Genomic DNA, 26,157 nt, shown 5'->3' with positions numbered 1-26,157 from the left:
TGGTGGGGGGAGGGGAATCTGCAACTTGCTTGTCTCAAAGGGGATGTTATTGCTTTGTTGTTCCACATTATGGCATTAAACTTATCAGTCTTGTATCTATGCCATGAGGTGACCTGGTGGAGTCCCCTGCTTGTCTTCATGGAGAAACATTGCCCTAACTCTTCACAGTGGAACCTTCCAGGCCAAGCGGGGGTCGGGTCGCGGAGGCAGCAGTCCGAGCAGGAACGGCCAGACTTCCCAGGCCACAAAGAGACATCGTCCCTCCGGCGTGTCCTGGATCTTCCCCCGGGCCTCCTCCTGGTGGGACATGCCCCACCTCCCCAGGGAACAGAGGCCTGAGCCACGTCAGCAGCTCCTCTCCACATGAAGGCCCATCCTTTAGGACCACTGGTGTAACCTGTGAGAAGCTGGAAGCGGTTTATATTCCCATAGGGAGATACGTCTTCTGGGGCAACAGCAGAGGACTTCACAGAGCAGTGCATGCAGTGCCCTGGAAGACATCTCCAGATCTTGCGCAAATTTGGAGGATTTGACTTTTTGTGCACGTTTTGCATTGATGGAGAGAACTGGAGTGCTCAATGGAACCTTCTTGCTGTGAGGCTAGAGTCTCAGCCACTCTTTCACCGTCCCGCCAATGGTCAAATGAAGGATTAGTCTACGATCACTGCGTATTTGCAGTTGACTGATCACCCTGAGAAAACCTACTACAATTAGCTTCAAACCAAATTGGAAAGTTGGAATTGAATAACGCTGGTGTGGTTTATCTGTGCAATCTAATCTTGATATGACAAGCCGATATCAACAAAGAGCCCAGGAATGCGAGTCTAAATTACACTACACGTACTATTTTAATGATGGCTTTACTAATTACCTTTAACAGCCATTCATTAATATGACCAGAAATATGCTTTAAACGTGCTGCCAAGGCCTTGGATCCAACAGCAAAGCCATATGAATGTCTTCCACATGCTGACGGAGATGCAGAGACCAATGCTGCTGTGACATTACAGACATTTTTATTGGGTCTACAAAGAATATTTGACGTGGCGCTGAATAATTTGAAGTATCTGATGTATACTGTATATATTTTTATTGCGATCAGACTGACTTTCAGCTGAAATATGAAAATAATACAAGAAATGCATCAGGACAAACCACAAGACAAGATATTTAGTTTTCTGCAGAAAATATATGATAATTGAAAACTTTTGGATTTGCTCATTGCGACTTTTAAAACTTTGATTAATTGCTTTTAATGACAGGCAGGGCAATTAATTTGATTTGTATTGATTTATGTCTAATCATCAGTAATATACTTGGACTTTTTTAATTGAGAGCGAGCACTACAGTAAATTTTCCGTCAGTAAAAACATGTTTTTAAGGCAGTTTTTGGACTTTCGAGAAAGAATTTGGGTTATTCTTGGTGTTAAAAGGCACTGATTAAAAGTTTATGTTTATGATAATGACTAAAGCTCGCTGTCTCACTCTGAATCGAGTTCTTCACATGAATCAATCTGATTGGTTGAAGTGTTACAACAGAGGAAGAAGCAGAAACATCTAAATCGTGTTAAATCCAGTGTTCAGAAAAGCACATTCCTCTTTCTCATCCACAAATGTACAAAACAACATCGTGTGCACATTTCAGAAAAACAAAATCGTTTGTATTTCTCCTAAAATAGCCCGAAGTACGGTTGTCGGCGCCGCCATGTTTGTTTTGGTTCAGTTGTTTCGACTTCCACCCAAACCACAACGCTGCTCTGTGATTGGTTCTAGTCCCCCCCCTGCAGGCTCTAAACGCCATGCGATTGGCCCGTTTACAAGATGGATTCTCAATAGTTAGTGAACTCTAAATAATCACGAAAAATTAATCTATTGTTTGATCAATTTCTATTTTTTTTAAAGAAGAAATCTAATCGAAAATCAAAATAGAATAATATAATATGCCATTTTGGCCCTAGTAACACTTTCACATCAAACATCAACATAGACATTTGAAGTAAACTGGGTCAAAAGCCGGAGAAAAACCTGTACTAAATTAGGACCAAACCAGGACTAGATCAGGCCCAAACTAACACTCCATCAGGACTAAACTGAGCTCAAACAAGCACCAAACCTGGAACCTTCTTTGGAACCAAAAAATGAACATATGTATAAAAAATATTGTAACGATCAAGACATATTGAGTTGTGGCTGTGTCTGATTTACCGCTGGTCTTGTCTGGGCTCAGATGAATGTGCAGACGCCTGTTAGCTATGCCTCTTACGCACGGCCACTGGGGTTGATGGTTGTATCCCGCCGCCAGAGTGAGCCTTATATAATAGAGACATGTGCATCGGCTGTGCCCTGTCACGCTGCCCGACTCTCCTGTGCACCATTCGCCACACAACGCCTCAGAAACTGTCACGACGACCATGATATACGCCGTGTTCCCCTCCAAAGAGCAGCGCGCGGCGGCGAGGCTCTTAAACATCTCCAGATTTTCAATAGAAATCACATTCCTCTCTCTGCGCGCCTCAAACGTCGACATCTTTTTGATATTATTTTATTTGCGTGGCATTCCTCGCATTGTCGTGTCGTTATCTGCATGTTTATGAGTCAGGCAGGTGGAGGAAATTCAATATCCTGTTAAATGTTGAAATGGGACTTTGCACACGACATTGACGTCCATCGTTCCAGGCTAAATTTAGAAGAATGTACGGGTGAAGGTAAGTAAATAGTCATCCTGTTTTGGGGGAATTATTGAATTTCTCTGGCCCCGCTTGTGAAGAAGTGATGTGATGTTTCTTTGTGGCGACGCATTAGACCAATTTACAGGTCAGATCTGAGGAGAGACGGCCCTGCTCACAGTAAAAATGCATGTCTTTCGATGCATTTTGTGACTGAAAATGAATAAATCAGAAAAGTTCCAGGCAAAGCAATAACATCTCTGTCTGACTGTTATGGATTATGGGGTTATGAGGTTGGAGGTGCCGATATATTTAGTAATGTAAAATAAATAGTTTATAGGCAGCTGATTATAAAAAAAAAAGTGTGTCAAGCTCTATTCATTCTAAATTTTATTACATGACATTTGGTGTTATTCTGCCTCTTAACAGTGAGTTTTAAAGGCTTAAAGTATTTTTATATATATATATATATATATATATATATATATATGTATATACATATATATATATATATATATATATATATATATATATATAAATATTAAAGTGTCGTCCTCAGATTGTACAAAAAATGGGAGCTGACTGTGGCGGGTAATTTACTGGATTTTTTAAATTAGTTTATTTTTTCAAGTGGAAACAAATAGCTGTTTTCATTAGTAAAATGCATCATTTTTTCTTGTTTTGTTAATAAACATAAGAAGGTTCCAAAGGAGGGAGAGGAAGCCCTCCAGAGACCATGGCAGGGGCCCTGTGGTGCAGACAGACAGAAGTCCAGCCTGAGTGACCGAGTCAGTGGAAAGGTGGCCTCAAATTGCATCACAGGGCCAAAGAACCTACTCTCCAGCCAGGATGAGCGTACGCTGGTGGAGTACCGCTTGTACTCTGCCAGTTATGGGTTTCCACTGACGAAGCCTCAGGTCCTGGCCCAGGCTCCGACCATCCACAACAAGCCAGAGGCTCCAAAGGTGACGCCAGGTCAAACAAGGTGGATAAACTTCCAAGAGCGACACTATCAACGCCTCACAACCCCCGAGACATTATTGGCAGTGGGAGGGCCTCATGTGCAAAGAGGGGGCCGATTGAAGACTACTGCAAACTTCTGAAAAACACCATGGTGAAGTATGTGCTGAGGGAGAAACCCATCAAATACACAACTGTGATGAGACGGGGTTTCAGCTGGACAGCATTCACAGCAAAGGTGTCGTCCTGGAGGACAAAGCACATTTATAGGAAGGCCCCTGGAACAAGAGACCACATCACCGCCATGTCCTGCTTTAATGCGGCTGGGAAGGATATTCAACTCAATTTATTGTTGCAACGGCCAAAATCACAACCGCAGTTGCCTCGAAGGGTGACAGTGAGGAAATAGGCTGTGGGGCCAGAGCCACTCAGGAGGACGACTCATCCAGGCAGATAAAGAGCTGTTCATCTGGAGTACAGACTGTTCCTCCAGCCAGATGAGGAGCATCCGGATCTTCATCCCTCCATTTATCATCTACAAGGGGGGATATGCAAGGGACCCCTACAACAAGGAGGGCAGATTTCTCTTTTAACTGCCAACCAATTGCATCTTTCTACTCCATTTTTGCAGCTTTCTGATAATTCTTTGATGCTTTTACCTTTCTTTCTTTTTTCTACCAGCTATTGCTCAACCGCCTCTGTCCTTGCAACCGCCTCTGTCCTCGCACACATGTGGACGCACACACTCGAGTCCCAAGTCAATTTCATGGGACATATTTGCTGTCAGAACCAATCAGTGCAGTTTGGACGGACCGCTGAGCTCTCCGGCTATTAAATGGTGGTCGAAGTAAGAGGTTTTAATGTGTCTGAGGCAAAAACAGCTGCAATTGCTCCAGGAGTCAAACGTTTTCGGTGGACGAGGAGGAAGTTGAAAAGAGCAGCGAGAGACAGGAGAATCCCAGTGAAAGATGTGGATAAATACAAGCTAATAGAAGTCTGGCAAAAACCCGTCGGAGACTAATTATGGAGCAGGACTCAATGGATTTCAGAGGCTATTGATCATCGGAAACTTTATGAATAGGAGGCTTTGTGGGAATTATGAGAAGAGAAAACTATTCAGGACGTGGACAAAAAACGCTAAGAAGTGTCGTTGATTTAGTGATGTACTTAAGTATTGTGTAATCGAAAATTCAATGTGAAAATAAAGAAAATGTAGTTGTCATTATTAGTTTGTCATCAAAGTTGTTGCTCCTTCCTGCAACCACTAATGTAAATGGTTTGGCTCGTTAAATAAAGGAAAAGGGTAATTGCAAAAAAGCATTTGGTGTGGACATTTCACTTATTTCCTTTGAAAGAAGAATCTACACAAAATTGGAAGACATTTTTCTAGTTGGATCTTGCAGCCATGACATTAAGACTCAAGAGAACTGTCAACTGTAACACACTCTCAAGTCTGTTTAAGGGTTTTTAATACGGTGCATTATCATTATCATCATGTGAAGCGTTCGCCACCTGTAACGTTTGAATGGCTTTGCCCAGAATGTCGCACAGTGTGGCATTAAATACATCTATCGCCGTGAAAACAACAGGCATCACCACCAGGCCAAGCACAGGTTTGATCTGTGGAGAGTAAGAATGCAATAAATATTTTCAGTCATCATTATTTATTTTTTGGGGGTAATAAAGACAACTGCAATTGAATAAATGCTATATAGATACATTTAATGCCAAACTGCGGAACATTCCTGCAAAGAAATATTATCTCCATGGAGACAAGCAGTGCTACAATTACAATATTTTCAGCAGAGGGAGGATGGACTGGAGAGAAAAAGCTGCAAACATAAGACTGACACTAAAGCGGCAAGCAAACATTAACATAAACACAATCTACCTCATGACATCAGCAGGTGGAACAGTATGTTTTAAGGTCTTGAACAGCAGATGGTATGTATGTATGTATGTATGTAACATGAAAAATATATATATCAACCAATTTATGTGTGCTCAACTGCTTTTAAAGGTTTTTCAAATTATGGGCCTTTTAAAGAAGACGTACTTTTTCTGGTATTTAATATTAAACTAAAGCATACTTAGATCATTAGTTTACATTTTGGGTCATTGTAAACCACAATAGTTATCAAAAAACGCTTAATAATGGAAACAGGTCCATTGACTTTCTGTTCAGGCCCCCCCCCTCATGGTGGTATTTCTTTGTAACAAGCTGCAGATTTTCATTTACACGTTTCACTGCAGAAAAATGGTTCGGTGACATTTTATGACCCTATGTATGACCCGGAGTCTGAAGGTTTTGTATAATCTATGTACAGAGCAACGGGCGGAGATAGGGGGTAGGTGAAAACAGTCAAACCTCAAATCCAGGACAATCCAGGATGACGCAAACATGAGCAAATACATCAAAATACACCTCTGAATCAGGCAGTGGTGAGGGAGCAGAGTCATAACACGGTCAAACGCTCATAAAAGTCTATTCTACACGATATACCCCTTAACTAACTAAATAAGAGGCATGGAAGTGAGTGCAAATGTGTGTGAAATTGGCTGGTGGATGTTGTGGTCAGTGTTCGCGGTGAAGTGCAGAAGCGGGCGGATTTTTACACGATGCATTAACTCGACTAATGGCCCCCAGATGACGGTGGACGGCTGAGCAACCGGGTTTGCGAGCCCCGATAGAAAAGAACGAACGCGCCGTGACTAACTCGCGGCGAAACTCTTCCCAAAAAGCACAGATCGGGGCCTGAACTTTCCCGACACCAGCCCAGTGTGTCACGTTATTGGTCACGGCGCCCACATCCTCCAAACAAAGTGTACGAAGGACGTGACCGCTCCGATCAAACTGTAAAGCTAAATCTAGAAACAAACAGTAAACAGTTTCATTGCTTGTATTACTTTTCCCGGAAAGTTGCAGGTCAGGTATTTGTGAGCGAATAAAACAGCCGTAATTAAAGGTAGATCATGAATTAGGGAGAGTAACGGCCCGTAAACCCTCTGGTATCTCGTCTTTTTACAGTTTTACTTCATAACTGCTGCTCGCGTCATTAAATGCAAGTGTGTGCTACATCCCAGCCTACTGTAATAAATAATACAATGAATGGGTAAAATGCAAACTAAACAGGAATTAGACAAATGGGGAAAAAAATAACATTCAAACTTAATTTGGAAAAGGACTATTTTGACACAGGGAGGAGAGAGTGAGTGAGTCAGGAACAATAGAAGGCTTATAGCCCATTAAAGGACTGATAGTAAACAAAGAGTTTGATAGAAAACAAAGTGGTTTATTTTCTTGTGAAACCAATAACACCTTTTCATCAGGAGGTCCCGGCCGTTATCCCGAGAAGGATAAATATCTGAGTTCCCGGTCTTGATTTGCAGATTGAGAATGACTCTTGGATGAGAGTCGAAACATATAGTTTTTCCAGAGTCCAGATGATACAACTGAATCTTTTTCTACAATCTAAGACTATAGATTAAATTTAACGGGCCTATTTTAGCTTCTCACAATTATAATTCAGTTCTAATTGTAAGAAGCGATTACATTTTCACCTGAGCAATCACGATAAGGACTCATCTTGACATCTCTGAATGGACTATAATGGCGGGTCTGAGGCAGTAGAGGTCTTTCTTTGTGCCGCTCGTGCCCCTGCAGCTGCGCGCGCCTCCCTTCTGTCCTCGCCGTCCATCGTCCCGCTGCGTCCCTCGCCGGTTTCGGGTGAGCGAGCCGGTCTTCTCCCGCCACAGCTTCACCGCCGCCCCTCTGGGCTCCGCGCCGATCGAATGACGCCGACCGCAGTCCGAATCAAACAGTCCATTGTAACCGCCGCCCGTCTCTCTCCGCTTTCCCCCTCAGGACCCGCTGCCCGTCGCTCGTCGTCTGTCCGCAGGTTCATCGCACGTGTTCAGAGTCTTCAAATTCCAACGTGGGATATTCAGAATTTTTTCTTTTTAAATTAACAGCGTGATCATCTGATGGCGTGAAGGTTCAACTGAGTCCGGAAGTGTTTCCTCTGGATTCTCCACCATCAAACTGAAATATGTAGCTTCCACGTCGGCCCCCACTGCAGGCACAGAAGCAGTGATGGTTTTCCTGATGGGCCCCCTGATGGTTCCCCTGATGGTTCCCCTGATGGTCCCCCTGATGGTTCCCCTGATGGGCCCCCCGATGGTTCCCCTGATGGTTTCCTTGATGGTCCTCCTGATGGTTCCCCTGATGCTTCCCCTGATGGTCCCCCTGATGGTTCCCCTGATGGTTCCCCTGATGGTTTCCCTGATGGTCCCCCTGATGGTTTCCCTGATGGTTCCCCCTGATGGTCCCCCTGATGGTTCCCCTGATAGTTCCCCCTGATAGTCCCCCTGATGGTTCCCCTGATGGTCCCCCTGATGCTTCCCCTGATGGTCCCCCTGATGGTTCCCCTGATGGTCCCCCTGATGGTTTCGCTGATGGTCCCCCTGATGGTTCTCCTGATGGTCCCCCTGATGGTTCCCCTGATGGTCCCCCTGATGGTTTCGCTGATGGTCCCCCTGATGGTTCCCCTGATGGTCCCCCTGATGCTTCCCCTGATGGTCCCCCTGATGGTTCCCCTGATGGTCCCCCTGATGGTTTCGCTGATGGTCCCCCTGATGGTTCTCCTGATGGTCCCCCTGATGGTTTCCCTGATGGTCCCCCTGATGGTCCCCCTGATGGTTTCCCTGATGGTCCCCCTGATGGTCCCCCTGATGGTTTCCCTGATTGTCCCCCTGATGGTTCTCCTGATGGTCCCCCTGATGGTTTCCCTGATGGTCCCCCTGATGGTCTCCCTGATGGTTTCCCTGATTGTCCCCCTGATGGTCCCCCTGATGGTTCCCCTGATGGTTCCCCTGATGGTTCCCCTGCTTCTGAGAGGTTTTACCCAGTGGCATTGAGAGAATGGGTCAAATTCAGAGGAATAATTTAAGTGCGAAGACAAAACACCTGAACTTCTTCCTAGGGCAGAATAATAATGAAAATGATTCAAATATGTGACATAAAACATAAAAACCAAGACTAAGTCGAGTCTAATTTAGTAAATTATGAATAAAATAGGCCTTTTTATAAACTGTAAATAGAACTTTATATTACTGGTACAATACGTTTAGTTTGTTGCAATATTGATATCAAAGCTTTTGTGATGTTTTGTGCAGCGCTGCTTTTTACAATGACAATACTTACTACGAAGTCACTGAAATCCACTACTTATTCATTATAAAGACTATAAAACGGAATTACAAAGGTTGTATCATGTCAAAATACATCGAAATCTTCTAAATCATCAAAATGAACTCAGCATCCACTGCAATACACAACTGGGCTGGTTCCATTATCTTATATTAATGCTAGTGATTACTGATTTGGTCCATTTTAGTAATTTAAGGAGAACATGACCAACAAAACAATGTGGAAAAATAAAAAATCGAGAAAAAAGAAATCACACTTTTTGCGTATCACAGTTTTTGGTGTTGATTTCATGACAATAAACAATACAGGCTTTTCATCCTTGCCACTGTTTCTTCCTCCAAAGTCTGAACTCTTCGCTCTTATTGACCGAGGATTTACTTGAAAACCCTAAGCATATTATTGACGATGAGACACGGCTGAATCTGGATCTTTAAAAACACAATAAATTGCCCTGGTCTGGGTGGAGCAGGATCGGGGAAACATCCAGAGACCTACAGCGTTCAGAAAACCACAAACGTCCCGGTTGTCCCGCTCACACCTGTCTGTCGCTGCGTCTTCATGCTTGACCTACTGCGTCTCCTGTCTTTATCAGTGAGCCCGTCCCGGTGCAACCTGACCCGACGGCTCCGGCTCCTGTGGCCCTGCTTCCGCGGCCCCTGCTCCGCTGCGCAGAGTGGGGGCTGGTTTGGTTGGCCGGGCGACCTCTGAGCTGATTAGAATTACCTACCGCAGTGCATCTGTGGGACGCACATAAACGTGGCTCCTTCAGCGGAACACCGACCCGGAGCCCCCACCCTGAGCCAAGACCCTGAGACAAGACCCGGAGCCCCGACCCGGAGCCAAAACCCTGAGACAAGACCCGGAGCCCCGACCCGGAGCCCTGACCCAGAGCCCTGACCCGGAGCCCTGACCCAGAGCCAAGACCTGGAGCCCCCACCCTGAGCCAAGACCCGGAGCCCCGACCCGGAGCCCCGACCCAGAGCCCTGACCCAGAGCCCTGACCCGGAGCCCTGACCCAGAGCCAAGACCTGGAGCCCCCACCCTGAGCCAAGACCCGGAGCCCCGACTCGGAGCCCCGACCCGGAGCCTCGACCCGGAGCCCCGACCCAGAGCCCCGACCCAGAGCCAAGACCTGGAGCCCCGACCCTGACACAAGACCCTGAGCCAAGACCCGGAGCCCAGACCCAGAGCCAAGACCTGGAGCCCCCACCCTGAGCCAAGACCCTGAGACAAGACCCGGAGCCCCGACCCGGAGCCCCGGCCCAAAACCCCGACCCGGAGCCCCAACCAGGAGCCCCGAACCAGAGTCCCGACTGTCGGCCCGTCGTTTCCACAAACCTGCAAAATGTCCTCAAGCGGTCGGGTGAAGGTTCCGAGGGACTTGTGGGAGAAGATTATTGGGTTTCACAGGCTTTTAGTTGTTTTACTTGCACTTGTGTCACATTTGACAAATCTCGCATATTTAGACCGTCGTCATCTTCAGAGCTCAAAACGTTTGTGATGTCATTAGTTGGTAATCCCAGACGGGCTCCTCTGTGTTTATTAAGTCCACACAGTTATTGATCTCAGAGTTTAAGATACTAGCTATTTGTGAAAATAGTAGGCAATTGTTGATTTTTTGAGCTTCGTCCTTTTATTTCAAATCTAATACATTTTAGATCCTTTAATAGTGTTGTTTTAAAAATGTTACCCTTGTAGATCTTTTTAATGGTAGAATTCGGCTCAGACTGAACCTTTAAAGCATGAAAGATGAACTGCTAAAACGAATAGAAGAATGTTGTGTTTAGAACATGTTCGTAAAGGTCTAATTACAGGGTTTTGTACACAAAAAGACAGGATATTTTGTTAAAAAGGTGTATCTTTTATCATTGTGTGACTATTCAAACTGTGATTTCGGTTTGATTACAGGCCTACACCGTGTCCAACAGACATTCTAATCCCATTTAGACTGTGTTGCCACCGTTACTGAGCTAAATGTCCACACCTTGAGACAGAGACAATGCTACGGCTCAATCCGACCCTAACCAATCACTCGTAAAGCAGGCTGTGCTCGTTGACCTCTGCACTCGCCTCTTAGATGTAGTGCCATTGATTTCTCCCGAACGCCGAGCTGTCCCATTCATACTGGAGCTGTCCACATCCATCTTGCTTTAGTAGGACCTTGTTAGCGCCCCATGCTGCGGTAGGACGAAGACTTTGCACGTGTTAAGCTTTTGGACCGTTCTTTTAAAGTGCATTTGGCAGATTTATGTATGTATTTGTGTGTTATTACTCATGAGAAAGCACAAGCTGTGAATGTTTATCGTAGTTTTACATCTAAAGAATGTTGAAAATTACACGACGAATTGCAGAGTGAGACAATTTACGCACAAGGAACACATTTTCAGCATCGTTTTTGGAAAATAACGATAATAACGATTGCGCGAATTAGTCGAGCTTTGGCACTCGATTACAGTGTTTGCTGTTAAAATTCCACTTCCAATTAATCAACTTAATCTCGTCAGCAGCGTGAATTCTCGCGATTTCGCATCCGCACGCCATGTCTCTTTTTATCTCGAATGGGCTTCACGTGAAACCCACCCAAGTTTACATCGCCCATTTATCCTCGGGACGAACTGATCAAACTCATCAAACATGGCTGAGATATTCCACCAATGCGCAAACCTCAACCTCGCCCCGACAGGAAGTAAGAGGGAAAAGAGCGAGCTGTGACTTGACTCGTCACAATAAAACAGCTCTCAGCATTAACGGTTTGGAGGATAAGTTGGCGTTTGGAACCGGACTTTGGCTGCAGGAGTCCTTCACTGAGCGTCAAAACCCTCGTTCGCTTGACAACTTCCATAATCTCCCGCGACCCACGTTTGGATCGCGATCCCGAGTCTGAGAACCAACACTTTAAACCACTGATCTCCTTGTGAGAAGATAGTGCGAACCTTCAGGAACCTTAACTAAACAGTCATACACAGATTAGACTGTAGTTACTTAGATTTACACTGGTAATCAATGTTGTCATGTGTGTTGAATATCATTGTCTGGAATATAGTGTGTGACATTTGCACCACATTTTGGACTAAATACACCCGTTACGTTGGAAGTTATTGTTCCGACAACTCAATAAACCGTTTTACAATACCATGTCTTATTCTAATAGACATGAGACAGATACAGTACAGTACATTTACACCACATTTTGTCATTTTTCACACTGAATTTCTACTGTATGTGAATTCATTTGATCATTTTTGGCGATAAACCTACAGGGGCACAGAAAGGTTACGCAACTCCATGAACGTTGTTTGCAGCAAGACATTTAAAACAGTTGCAGATAGCTTTAATCTACATTTACACATATCAACTGGAAAATGAATCATCTTGACCTAATCTAATCTTCTTACTCCGTTCCACTGCTTTGAACCAACTAAGATCCCCGATCTGATTTTAGCTGTTTACATCATGCATCGTTTTTGGGAGTATGACAACACACCAAGGGAAAGGGCTGCTGGAAAACCCGGAGAAGGAGGTGTAAATAGAACGCGAGCGAATCACATACCAGTGGCTCTGCGCTAACCACCGAAAAGGCCCAAAACACAGGGTCTACACGACACAGACGGAGGAGACGAGCGCCATGAAAGGCCCGGGCGACTGGAGCTGCTGTCAGAAAATTATTTTAAATAAACCGATGGCCACATGTCGGTCGGTGTGCGTCTGCTTCACCGTGTGTCGTAGGGTTATTCCCAGGATGTGGGTCAAAGGGAGAGCTGGGTCAGAGTGGATGTTTTACAACGACGTAAGTTGGTATAGACGTTGGTGTTAGTGATTTCCTAGCATGCTTTACTGAAAAATAATATCACAGTGGTTATGAAACAAATCATAAAAGTGGAAATGCGTGATGCACAGGACTCGAGTTTGGTGAAGTCTGCTAGACAAAGTTTCAAATGTTGTGTCCTGTCAAGACCAAATGCTTTTATACTGTACAAAGCGGATTCGAGGACCTTAGTTTCTGATGGGTGTGACTGGAAAACACATTATTCATCTGTGTCAAAAACAAAGATGGCAGTTTATGAGTAAAACGTAACACAGAGGACTGAGATATAGCACTGGTTCCATGATTCTGATTTTATGTATCGAGGTAAATATTTTGTTTTGTTCTGAAGGATCCAAGGATATTTGAGATTGGAACATCTCAAATAAAGATGGTTGTTTGATACTTTATAGAGTCGTGTTCGAGCGCAGAAGGGTCTGACAGGCACATCGGTGAGGACGTTGAAAGCTGTTCTACCATCTCTATGACCAAAACGTAACTAACTGTTCCAACTCTTTGTACCGCTACGTGGATGACACATTCTTGACCATTAAAAAACAAGAGGAAGCCTGCTCAGAGGACATCAATGCTGTGGACCCTCATATCAGAGGAGAGGACAGAAAGCTCCAAATAGAAGTATATGGGAAACCTACACACACTGATCTGCTCTTTGGCTCTAACCACCCACTGCATCACAACCTGGGAGTGATCAGAACTTTACAAAACAGAGACCAGGAGGTGCCCACCAGCTCAGAGGGCAAGAGGAGAGAGGAAAAACACGTCCGGAATGCCCTTACAGCCTGTGGTTACCCTGCATGGGCTCTTAACAAAGTGAAGAGAACCAAAAAGCAGGACAAAAGGGACAAAGGGGAAACATAATCAAGAAAGAAGGGTGTTTCTATCCCTTATGTTGCAGGACTGTCGGAAAAACAGAATGAACAATTACTAGACAATTTACTGTATTAAGAAAAGTTGTAGAGAGCGGTACGTAGACTAAACAGCCACTGCACAGGAGGCTTTATCAGCACAGAAGACACGCTAACTCAGGATGCTAATCAGGCACTCATCGTCATAAGGGAGCGACAGTCAGTTCACAATAAGATTTCGATAGCCCATTACAGGCCTGGATACAAAGAAGAGCAGTCTCAAGTGAAACTGTAAACACCCATCATCAAGAGGATATCTGAGTTCCCAGACTCGATCCACAGATTGAGAATGACTCTTGGATGAGAGTTGAAATGTCTTGTGTCCAGATGATACAACTGAATCCTTTTCTACAATGGAACACTCCTGGACAAATGAGGGATCACACCGACTCATGCAAGACAGTCTAAAGTTTAGATACGCAGATGCAGGGTTTTATAGTTAAAAAGGGCTGAGGTTTGCGATGGAACACAGGAATTTAACACCTAATTTACGGCGAAAAGTGAACGCTGCCAGATTATGACTGTTCAAAAACCACAAACATCAAAATCAAGTTACAATGATAAATCGCCTTAAATAACTCTTGTCTTAAAAGATAAACTGAACTGTAAATGTTTTAGTTTTCGTTTCATCGTAGCCTACTGTTCTCCCGCTGCCGTTTGAAGATCTGACTACTGCGCTGCACTTCATAAAGTTCAGACCAAACGTCCTCACACCTATGTTCTTAACTCAACTGCATGACACACACACGCACACACACACACGCACACACACACACACACACACACACACACACACACACTGCCGAGTCATCCTGGGGCCACCTCATTACCAGCAGTACACAGCGCACAGGTGGCAAGGCGCAGCTATTCCCGGACCACTGCCCCAAACACACGAGCCCCCGGTCCACCGCACTGCTCCGAGCCGCCGGGGCCCGCGAACACACACTGCACACGAACGGCCATAAATGGTTTTCCCACCCACTACACGGCGCGCACATGCTGAAGCCGTTAGTGATAAGTGGCTTTTCCCCAACTAGGTAACGTCCTAATGTCCCCGTTAATCTCACATTCCGCACTACAAAGGCGGCAGGGCCAGGCCGGGGCGGGGCAGAACCGAGAGGCGATTCCGGGGCCACCTCTGGAGCCCGGACTAACAACGTGTATTTGAACCGCACTTCACCCTTCGCTGTAAACTCTGAGGTCAAAAGTGTGCGTAGCGGTTTTTCTACTACAAGCATTGTCAAAAGTATCGCAAACCGCATACTAATCAATACTGCAAATGTATTGAAACTGCATATTCATTTTAGCAAGAATAAACACCAAACAAATGATGTAAATAGGACGAAATGTGACCAGAAAATTACATTATTTTGTGTTGAAAATGATGTTTAATGCCTAAAAATATGTTTTTTTTATCATAATGTTGGTATAAATATTGGTATCAAGTCTATTCCTTAGTATCGATATCAAGTTTGAAATGTTAGAATCATGAGAATACAGCAAACTACATCTTTCATGGCACAGAAATGGGTCTTAAATCAACATTTCAGTCGATTACAACAACAATATTGATGTATTTTTTACCATTATTTTGTATTATTTGTATTATTACACCAAAGGATAGCCATAGGATTCGGAATCTCGTTTTGAGGGGAGTTCTGGGAGTATTTAGTGGTATTGGAAGCCAGAGCACTCTGAGGAAACCCTCGCAGGCACGGAGAGAACATGCAAACACATGCACACGGAAAGGACAGCGCCACTTGAGAATCGAACACAGAACCTTCTTGCAGTGAGGCTCACCGCAGCACCATGTCAACACAGAATGCATTTTCTTCACTCAGGGTGGAAGTCAGAATAGTGATACAGCTTCTTTGAGTGTGTGGATACAGAGATGTGTATTAAACAACATAAGTTCATTAGAAATTACATCTTATCTTAAATTGCTGAGTTATAAAACGTTTGAACCTTCTGACTGCTGCAGGGCTGAAAATGTGACTTATCCATGTTCTGATATAGGGTAATTGTGAACATGGAATTCTGCTACAGTTTGTTATTTTACATAATCAAAACCTAATTTTAGTTAACTATGTCAGCAGAAATCTAAAAGTGCTCTTTGCTTAGAGCCAGCACACCTTCACAGGACTTGATCTGGTCATGTAGCACTCAAATAGTCATCACAACAAAGCATGAAAAATGATTTGGTTGTAAACGGGACTGAGACCTCTTCATGGTCATTATTTGGAAGAACAATATTTCTAAATGGATTAAAAGCTAAAAGTCCACAGTGTTGCACTCGACACACTTAACTCAAGCTACAGATCTAAATTCATCACAAACTGAACAATTAAACAGCTAAATCAACATAGTGATAGGATACTTTTACTCATTTATACCCCTTTAGACTGCACCATAACTTCATATTTCATCATCTTCTTCAAGGCATTTTAATGGCTGATTTCTATCCAACGTTAACGTCAAAAGTCTTTTTTATCCAGCTAGAGAAATACTACATCTTTAATCTTAATACCATTCTAAATGAATGCACGTATTGCAGCTGTCAGTCCATTTACAACAGTGGTAAATGCAACTGTAGTGTGGTGAGGTAATGCCCACTCCAACCACAGCCCCTTACGCACATTTCCATATTAATACATCATGGTTAACCACACGACCCCAAACGTGCTGTTTATGGCCTCATGAATGAGACATAATATTCTTTCAATGAGACAAATAGAGTGCAGTGTTGGCACTTGATCATTAAAACCAGAATCAAAGTCACGCGCGTGTAAAAGTCAGTCCGTTCTCAAGTTTAGAAGTGTCAGAGGCAGTAAAGGAGCGCGTGTCTGACCCCGTCCTACCTGAACGTGTCTGAAGGCGGCCGTGAGCTGCGTCATGTGCAGCGTGAGGCACCGGGACGTGCACCGCGCGCTGTTGATCTTGTCCTGGACGTCCTCGTGCTCCGGTGGCGTCCGGCGCGCCACGGCCCCCGCGGCGAGCAGCGCGCAAAGGTGAAGCAGAGCCAGCGCGCGCAAAGACATGGCGCAAAAGTAACTGGCGGCCGGCGGGATACGCGCTCGTGTCTCCTGCAGTCCGCGGCGGCGTCCTGCTCCCGGGACAGATGAATTGTGAATGAAAACATCTGCGGCGCGGCGGACGAGAGCGCTCTTCTCCCCCCCGCGCGCGCTCTCTCACCCCCCGCGCGCGCAGAGACACTCCCCCACTGTCCCATGTGCGTCTCCGCGCGCGCTCATTACAGCAGCAGCCAACAAACAGCTTTAAATCACAGTCTGTTTACTTTACGTAACCATGACTACCGATCATTTTAACAACAGTGTCACTAAACTACAGTTACAGCCTGTAGTTTTTACTCTTGGTGAATCTTCCAAGAGCTTAAATGCAAACATGTCCAGATTGTTCTCCTAAGAGATATTAGTCATTTGCACTGATTATAGTTAATAAACCTGCTATAAGCACTTTGTCATAGGACCACCACATATTTTTCTTTGTAGAGATAATATTGTTCTGTCAAGAATGTTCCATGGAATGACATATATCTCCATGGAGAAAAGCATCGGATCTGTGGAGGCGCCATCGCTCACAGAAGAAACGTGAGGCATTTTTAGAACTAATTGAATAAATGTTTAAAGCCACACTGTGGAACATTTCAGGAAAAACAATAGCATCTAAATGGAGCCGAGCACAAAAGTTACAAAGTTGTTGTTGTTGTTGTTGTTGTTTTATGGCGGTTGGCATCCGAGTGTTGCATTACCGCCAGACTTTATTCCTCAGACGTTTCGTAGTCCATCTGGTGAAGCTTTAACTACACCTTAATTAGCCTTAATAAAGAATGAACACTTAATAAAGAATGAACACGTTTATTAAGAATGATTCAGGCTTAGTAACTACTTAATTAAGGAGTTAGGGTCTTAATTGATAAGTTACTCAGCCCTTGATATACAATTTGTTCATTATGAATTAACTCTTTGTTCATGCTTTGTTAAGTTATTAAAGTGTAGTTGTCATAAAATGTTACAGTAAATGATCCTTAAAGAATATTGTGTTGCAGACATAATTAAATGTGCTCATAATATGTATTTATAAATGTCTATATTGCCAGCATAAATGTGAATAAATGTATGGCTTTTAAAATAGAAAGACCTTGCAGAGTTACATCCTGGTATCTCATATCTCAACCAAATCACTGCCACTGCAAAAAAAACTGAATTATTGAACAAACTTCTACATAAAGCGTTTTAAATCCCTATGCTTTATGAGTCACTGGAAACCCATACCCACTTGCCCTGGTACAATGCCCTCTTCTGTTCCTTTTCTAGTCTATTTACAGTTATTTCCATCCTCATTATCACCACAACACGCCAAAGCTCGACTAATGCCGCTTCTAAATTTGGCCCCGACATCACAGGGGCCCGCTCCAATGCCAAGCGCTCCCAACGGCCGTCTGTTGTTTTGGGCCTATTAACACTTTATTTTTACAACCCTCCAAACAAACTGCGCATTATGGGCTGCCGATCCTTGCTATGGCTAATTATTGGGGCAGACTAATAAAGTGAGATTTATTCATGTTGATGTAAGTGTTTTGCCAAAAAGCGGCGGGTCGCGGCGGGCGCGGGTTCGGGGCTAATTGGGGTAAAGAGAAGCGTTGCCAAGTCGACGTGCTCGGGACACGAGGTCGAGAGCCTTGTTTTGCTTATATTTGTTTACGTGGAGTCGTCCCCATCGGCGATAAAATGTGGAAAGAATCAGCCAAGTTTGATTGAGCACTGTGTAAATATTTAGTCAGTGTACGATTTTTGGCAGTGAGCGCTTGGTAAAATAGCACTGTGTTTGGTCTTTAAATAGACACGTAAAATGGAGGATCTTCATCTGATGGAGTGTACGGCGAGGAGCAGGGACGTCCAGATTATTTGGTATCGATGATTATTCAGGTCGCAGTATAATCGGAAGAACTAAAATAAAACGTAATAATCAAGATAATTTTTGAACCAAAAACGTGTTCAAATAAATCTTCATGTAGTGCTTTTTTATCCTGCTTTATTTGAAAATATTGAGAACAATTTAGAAAAATGTTTTGAAAAATTTTGAACAATGTTTTGAAAAATGTCGCTTTTTTTAGACTTTATTTGAATTTTTTTTTTAAAATGTCACTTTTGTTTGGTCACTGTGTCAATAGCGGTGAATAATAGTAACATTATGACATTTGTTTTTACATGAATTGTGTTGTGATATTCTTGGGTGGGACAATAAAGGAATATCTTATCTATATCTTATCTTATCTTAATAACATTGTTGTGCCCTTCAGGGGGACACGCTAATTTATTGAAACAAATCTCTAGAAGAATCAGGTTTACTGCCATTGTGAGTGAATAAAAACAAGATTCACAAACTAGGAACTTTCGTCAGTGATAAGGTGCAACATGAAACAACAATATAATAGCAAAATATAAGAGAATGATACTGAGGCATGAATAAAAGATTGGGTTGAAAAAGAATAGAAAAATCTTTTTTTTTTTATCAAGAACCGCATTTTGAAACTAACATAGGGCAGAGGCCACGAACAAGTCACTCAATCGAAATTTTGCATTTGACATTGTTTCGATGCCTCCACACCTTTAATGAGACTTGGAACATTAAAATGAGGTCAGTATAACATCAAAATAGTTGAGTTTTTCCAGTGAAATGTATTACTTTTTGTGCTTGGACCAACTTAGGGATCATCTCAAAATGGGTTTAAGCTGAAAAGACTTAATATTTTTCGTCTTGGGGGGGGGGGGGTTGAACCTACATTTCGTCTTTTTGTTGCTTTGAAGCTTCAATACATCGTTGTGGCAGTAAATGTTTTGAAATGCTAAAAAACTCTATCGGCAACGAGCATTAGGCCAACATTAGGCGGCGAGTGCGTGCGCGGAGCATGGCGGGTGCGTGCGGGGGATCACGGCGCGCCTTGGCCGACGCGAGAGGCGGGGCGTCGCCGTCGCCAACGCTTTTTTGCGGCAAGATGCAGTGCAGCAAATGATCAAGAGATTTGGCTCTAGTAACGTGCTACGCACTGCCCGGAAGAAGGAAACAAAATAAACCCGCATGAGGTTTCGGCCAATCACAGAAGACGTGAGATTCTCACTGAGACGAAAGCACCTGTTCTGCTTCTGTCATTCTGACATGTCTAAGGTCTAAACACAGGCAATTGACAATTACAGGTTTTGACAAGAAACATTAGTTTCTCACTCTCTCATCCTCTTGAGACTATCTCAATGTGGTCATCTCACAATTTGGGTTGAATGGGACGATCGTAGGGCCCCTAGGGCCCATGGACCATGTGGATTGAGTAAACAAACATGCGAGACAGGGGGGGGGGGGTCCAGAGAGAGATGAAAAAAATTAAGTCTTTTCAGCTTCAACCCATTTTGAGATGATTCCTTAGCAGGAAACCGGAGGACCAACAAAAATTGGTCTGAGGGCTGCATTTGGCCCCTGGGCCATAGTTTGGACATGCCTGCTTTGACTGAATATACACACACAATAAACTTATACTAAATACTTTGACTGACTATATACACACAATAAACTTATACTAAATACTTTGACTGAATATATACACACAATAAACTTATACTAAATACTTTGACTGAATATATACACACAATAAACTCATACTAAATACTTTGACTGAATATATACACACAATAAACTTATACTAAATACTTTGACTGAATATATACACACAATACACTCATACTAAATACTTTGACTGAATATATACACAAAATAAACTTATACTAAATACTTTGACTGAATATATACACACTCGTACTCCATATTCCTACTGAAGCCTTCTCACTGTTTACTTGTATAGCAATTGTAAACATGTTTTTTGCATCAAATACACACTATACTCTAAAGTAAGTATGACAGTAAGTAGTTGTTGTTGTTGTTGTTGTTGTTTTATGGCGGTTGGCATCCGAGTGTTGCATTACCGCCAGACTTTATTCCTCACACGTTTCGTAGTTGTTGTTGTTGTTGTTGTTGTTTTATGGCGGTTGGCATCCAAGTGTTGCATTACCGCCAGACTTTATTCCTCAGACTTTGTCGTAGTCCTCAGACTCTGTCGTAGTCCGTAAAAGTACTCCTTCCATTGCTTTGTTGTTGTTGTTTTATGGCGGTTGGCATCCAATTGTTGCATTACCGCCAGACTTTATTCCTCAGACTTTTCGTAGTTGGTATCCAAGTGTTACATTACCGCCAGACTTTATTCCTTAGACTTTATTCCTTAGACTCTTTGGTGTTACAAAGCCCATGAGGTCATGATATGTCTTTGTGACTAGAATAGTTGTTGTTGTTTCAGAGACCAACCTGAGGAATAAAGTCTGGCGGTAATGCAACACTTGGATGCCAACCGCCATAAAACAACAACAACAACAACAACAACAACCGGCTTTATTCCAGGGAGACTCTTCTTCATCTTCCTCTCCTTCTTTGACGTTCGGTGCTTCCACCGTACAGCTTTATTCTTCAGGCTTCATTCTATAGGCTTTAATATGTCCACTGATGTCGCCGCTTGGTAGCCGTGCGTCTACAAGACTGGGCGAGGACAGGAGACCACCCCCATCTCGTCACTCTGATCACCCTGACCCCCCACAAGCAGACCCCCATCACTCCGACCCCCATTCAGCGCCCCCAGCCCGCCTTCCACATCTGCCCAATCAAGCTCCCCTGCTCCAAGGAATCTCCCCGCAGCTCTAGCAACGATCCCGATCCCTTCAGTTCCGCCCCGAGTCCGAGCAGCACAGTCTACAACATCCACCACAAAGAGCACAAAATCCTCTCCATCCACAACCAGGGTACTCTCATCAATTCCGGAACCTGCACACCTGGGACCCCCACTCCCGAAACCCTCACACCTCTTGGGAGCCACGCTGGCCTTTCTCATTTCGCCCTGGCTGGGAGCAGCGCTGGCTCCTCTCTCTGTATTTACTCTAAACTCGTTACTTGAAACTTTCTTGACTGCATCTGCATAGGATATACCTTGAGAGACCTTTATTTTCTGCACCTCAGCAGCTCTTTTGCTAAACCTGCATCCCCCGTAGGCAGAGCTATGTTCTTCCCCACAGTTACAGCACTTCAGTTTTGCTCCCACGTCACACTTCCCATACTCATGATCTCCTGCACATTTACCACACCTTTGCCTCCCTCTACAGACCGCTGCAATATGCCCAAAGCGCTGGCACTTAAAGCAACGCAGGGGCGGCGGAACATATGGCCTGACGCTATAGCACATGTACCCAATGAACACCTTACTAGGCAGGCACCTCCCTTCAAGTGTTACCATTACCGACAAGCTGTCACATCTTACCCCAAACCGGGTCACCTTCAAACGCCTAGCGTCCACCACCGTAACTCCCGTCAAATTCTCCTTAACTTCATCCACAGACGTCGCCGTAGGGACACCTACGATAACTCCTCTGACCGTGTTTCTTTCAGCATTAGACACAAGAATGTCCTTTCCACCCAGACGTTTAGTTCCAATCGCCTTCCGTTGCTGAGCCGCGTCCTTGCACACGACCAGCAGCGAGCCATCTCTAAAAGTACTCCTCCCATTGCTTTGGTGTTACAAAGCCCATGAGGTCATGATATGTCTTTGTGACTAGAATAGTTGTTGTTGTTTCAGAGACCAACCGGCTTTATTCCAGGGAGACTCTTCTTCATCTTCCTCTCCTTCTTTGACGTTCGGTGCTTCCACCGTACAGCTTTATTCTTTAGGCTTCATTCTATAGGCTTTAATATTTCCACTGATGTCGCTGCTTGGTAGCCGTGCGTCTACGAGACTGGACGAGGACAGGAGACCACCCCCACCCCCATCTCGTCACTCTGATCACCCTGACTCCCCAAAAGCAGACCCCCATCACTCCGACTCCCATTTAGCACCTTTAGCCTGTTTTCTATATCTGCCCAATCAAGCTCCTTTGTTCCAAGGAATCTCCCTGCAGCTTTAGCAATGACCCTGATCCTTTCAGTTCTGCTTTGAGTCTGAGCAGCACAGTTTACAACATCCACCATAAAGAGTACAAAATCCTCTCTATCCACAACCAGGGTATTCTCATTAATTCTGGAACCTGCACACTTGGGACCTCCACTCTTGAAACCTTCACACTTCTTGGGAGCCACGCTGGCCTTTCTCATTTCGCCCTGGCTGGGAGCAGCGCTGGCTCCTCTCTCTGTATTTACTCTAAACTCGTTACTTGAAACTTTCTTGACTGCATCTGCATAGGATACACCTTGAGAGACCTTTATTTTATGCACCTCAGCAGCTCTTTTGCTAAACCTGCATCCCCCGTAGGCAGAGCTATGTTCTTCCCCACAGTTACAGCACTTCAGTTTTGCTCCCACGTCACACTTCCCATACTCGTGATCTCCTGCACATTTACCACATCTTTGCCTCCCTCTACAGACCGCTGCAATATGCCCAAAGCGCTGGCACTTAAAGCAACGCAGGGGCGGTGGAACATATGGCCTAACGTCATGGCACATGAACCCAATGAACACCTTACTAGGCAGGCACCTCCCTTCAAGTGTTACCATTACCGACAAGCTGTCACATCTTACCCCAGACAGGGTCACCTTCAACCGCCTAGCGTCCACCACCTTAGCTCCAGTCAAATTCTCCTTAACTTCATCCACAGACGTCGCCGTAGGGACACCTACGATAACTCCTCTGACCATGTTTCTTTCAGCATCAGACACAAGAATGTCCTTTCCACCCAGACGTTTAGTTCCAATCGCCTTCCGTTGCTGAGCCGCGTCCTTGCACACGACCAGCAGCGAGCCATCTCTAAGGACACTCGCACTCTTGATCACTCCCACAGCTACAGTTTGGCTCTTTGACAATGCCACTGAATTCCACTCCTTAAAGGATGCACTATCCTGTGCAAGCTTTATGATCACCTTACAGTCTCTGCTCTCACTCCGGATATCAATAGCTTCAGCCTCATCCTGCTGCTCATTCCTAGAACCCTCGGACGAGCTAAGGGACTTTTTACGTTTCCGGGCACGTGCAGCCAGAAAAGGCTGCTCCTCCACGCCGTCCAGAACGTCTTCGACCACCGATCCACTCTCCTCCGCCATCTCCCGTCTCGTAGTAACTGCTGCATCTCATCAGCTGCTTTAGTTTGTCCAGAACCTCAGACTTTGATAAACTTTATAGAGTCACAAGGGAAATTACTATTTCTATACTATTTGTAAAGGCACAAGTCAAAAATATGAAATATAGTAAACATCTTGGCTCTAGGTAAGAAAATACAGTGCACAGAAGTAAATTACATGAGGTTATGTATTAAGGGTGAGTTGTTATATAAAGAGTTGTATAAAGTATGGTATGAAAGTAACATATTCCAGTACCATTATAGTCAATATCAATGAAAAAATACAAAAACATTGCAGAACAAAAAGAGAGCATAGTAACTCTCACTTTCACACTAACTTTCCATTAATAATAGAATTTGCTTTGATACTTCGGGGCCGTCTAAAGTCCACGCACTGCACTTTGGTGGCTCTGTTGCACTCACCACATTTAAACGTTTTTATCCACAACGTTCGAGCCATATCGTTCCAATCTGTGCCTTTGAATTGTAATTGATGTGCAAAAAGTATCTTCCAAAACACATTGAACTGCATAGATTTTGTTGCTGATTTGTTCCAAGCATATTGTGTTCCTTTGTGGGGGCCTTATGTAAGATGTTTGTAGGCCCCTGTACATAGTAACCTCAACTACAAAGGAGAGATTCATGCACAAAACCAATCAAACAATAAATCCATTCATTGTGCTTCATTTAAAGGTGTAACTATTATGTGCTTTATGACTTATTTACAGTAGCATATTGTGGAATGTTTGTTCTAACGTGATACTTTGATCATTTGTCTATGCAATGTCCAAGAGTCGTGACAAACACAAGCTTAATAATGATAGAGCCAAATTTTTGCTCTCACTGTTTTTCCAAAGTTGCAGAGAAATGGTTGGCAGAAAAATGAAAACACTTTTTACAGAAGCATAATCTAATTTGTGACAACCGCTATGGTTTTAGATCTCACAGATGAACAAGCCAGAAATACATCTAATGGGAAAAAGATATCATGAACGCAACCAACAAGAAACAATATACAATCAGTGTGTGCATTAAAAAAGCCTTTGACACCATAAATCATGAGTTCTTATTATCAAAATGATACAGTTATGGAATAAGTGGAATAATGGACAAATGGCTCACTAGTTACATCACAAATAGAAAACAATATGTACATTTTAGATTCAGAATGTAATAGTGCAGAATGTGGAGTCCCACAAGGGTTTGTTCTGGGGCCATTATTCTTCATTCTGGGACAGTCTCGAGTCACCCGCGACCCATGAACGGGAACAAGTCGAAAATGAATGAATGAATAAATCAAGAAAGAAAGAAAATAAATACTGTAGTCTCTGTCCTGGTTCGCCTGTTTTGTTTAAGTGGTCATTTATATGCAATGTTCCCCCTTTTTCTGAAAATAGTAAATAAAACACTGATAGTCGAACCTCGGATTCAGGAGGAGCAGAGTGGTTTTCGTCCCGGTCGTGGAACACTGGACCAGCTCTATACCCTCCATCGGGTGCTCGAGGGTTCATGGGAGTTTGCCCAACCAGTCCACATGTGCTTTGTGGATCTGGAGAAGGCTTTCGACCGTGTCCCTCGGGGTGTCCTTTGGGGGGTGCTCCGGGAGTACGGGGTCCGGGGCCCTTTGCTCAGGGCTGTCCGGTCCCTGTATGACCGGAGCAGGAGCTGTGTTCGCATTGCCGGCAGTAAGTCAGACCTGTTCCCAGTGCATGTTGGACTCCGCCAGGGCTGCCCTTTGTCACTGGTTCTGTTCATAATTTTTATGGACAGAATTTCTAGGCGCAGTCAGGGGTCGGAGGGTGTCCGGTTTGGGGACCACAGGATTCCATCTCTGCTGTTTGCAGACGATGTTGTCCTGATGGCTCCATCAAACCCGGACCTGCAACATGCACTGGGACAGTTTGCAGCCGAGTGTGAAGCGGCTGGGATGAGAATCAGCACCTCCAAATCCGAGGCCATGGTTCTCGACCGGAAAAAGGTGGCTTGCCCTCTCCAGGTGGGTGGGGTGTCCTTGCCCCAAGTGGAGGAGTTCAAGTATCTCGGGGTCTTGTTCATGAGTGAGGGAAGGATGGAGCGTGAGATCGACAGGCGGATCGGTGCAGCGGCTGCAGTGATGCAGTCGCTGCATCGGACCGTTGTGGTAAAGAGGGAGCTGAGCCGAAAGGCAAAGCTCTCTATTTACCGGTCGGTCTACGTTCCTACCCTCACCTATGGTCATGAGCTTTGGGTAGTGACCGAAAGAACAAGATCGCGGATACAAGCCGTCGAAATGAGTTTCCTCCGCCGTGTGGCTGGGCGCTCCCTTAGAGATAAGGTGAGGAGCTCGGCCACACGGGGGAGCTCGGAGTATAGCCGCTGCTCCTCCAGCTGAGGTGGCTCGGGCATCTGTTCCGGATGCCTCCTGGGCGCCTCCCTCGGGAGGTGTTTCAGGCATGTCCCA

The 26,157-nt window shown here is 44.4% G+C and overlaps 1 protein-coding gene across 3 annotated transcripts in view; it reads right to left on the bottom strand.

Annotated features, from left to right (window-relative positions):
• anos1b (anosmin 1b) overlaps positions 1 to 16,692 on the bottom strand; it is an 82,931-nt gene extending 66,239 nt beyond the window's left edge. For 2 of the 3 annotated variants that reach the window (XM_072439070.1, XM_072439071.1), the window contains exon 1: positions 16,422 to 16,690. In XM_072439070.1, the coding sequence (XP_072295171.1) occupies positions 16,422 to 16,601 (180 nt within the window). In that variant the 5' untranslated portion in view covers positions 16,602 to 16,690. Of the gene's footprint in view, positions 1 to 16,421 lie in introns of all 3 variants that reach the window. The other variant, XM_072439073.1, reaches the window with a different exon arrangement.
• Between the last annotated feature and the right edge of the window lie 9,465 nt (positions 16,693 to 26,157).

Source organism: Eucyclogobius newberryi, unplaced genomic scaffold (genome assembly GCF_026437365.1).
Source record: "Eucyclogobius newberryi isolate DKJ021-1_F unplaced genomic scaffold, fEucNew1.0.hap1 SCAF_9, whole genome shotgun sequence".
Classification (NCBI taxonomy): Eukaryota; Metazoa; Chordata; class Actinopteri; order Gobiiformes; family Gobiidae; genus Eucyclogobius; species Eucyclogobius newberryi.
Note: the sequence above shows the minus strand (reverse complement) of the source record. Positions and strands in the feature narration are given on the sequence as shown.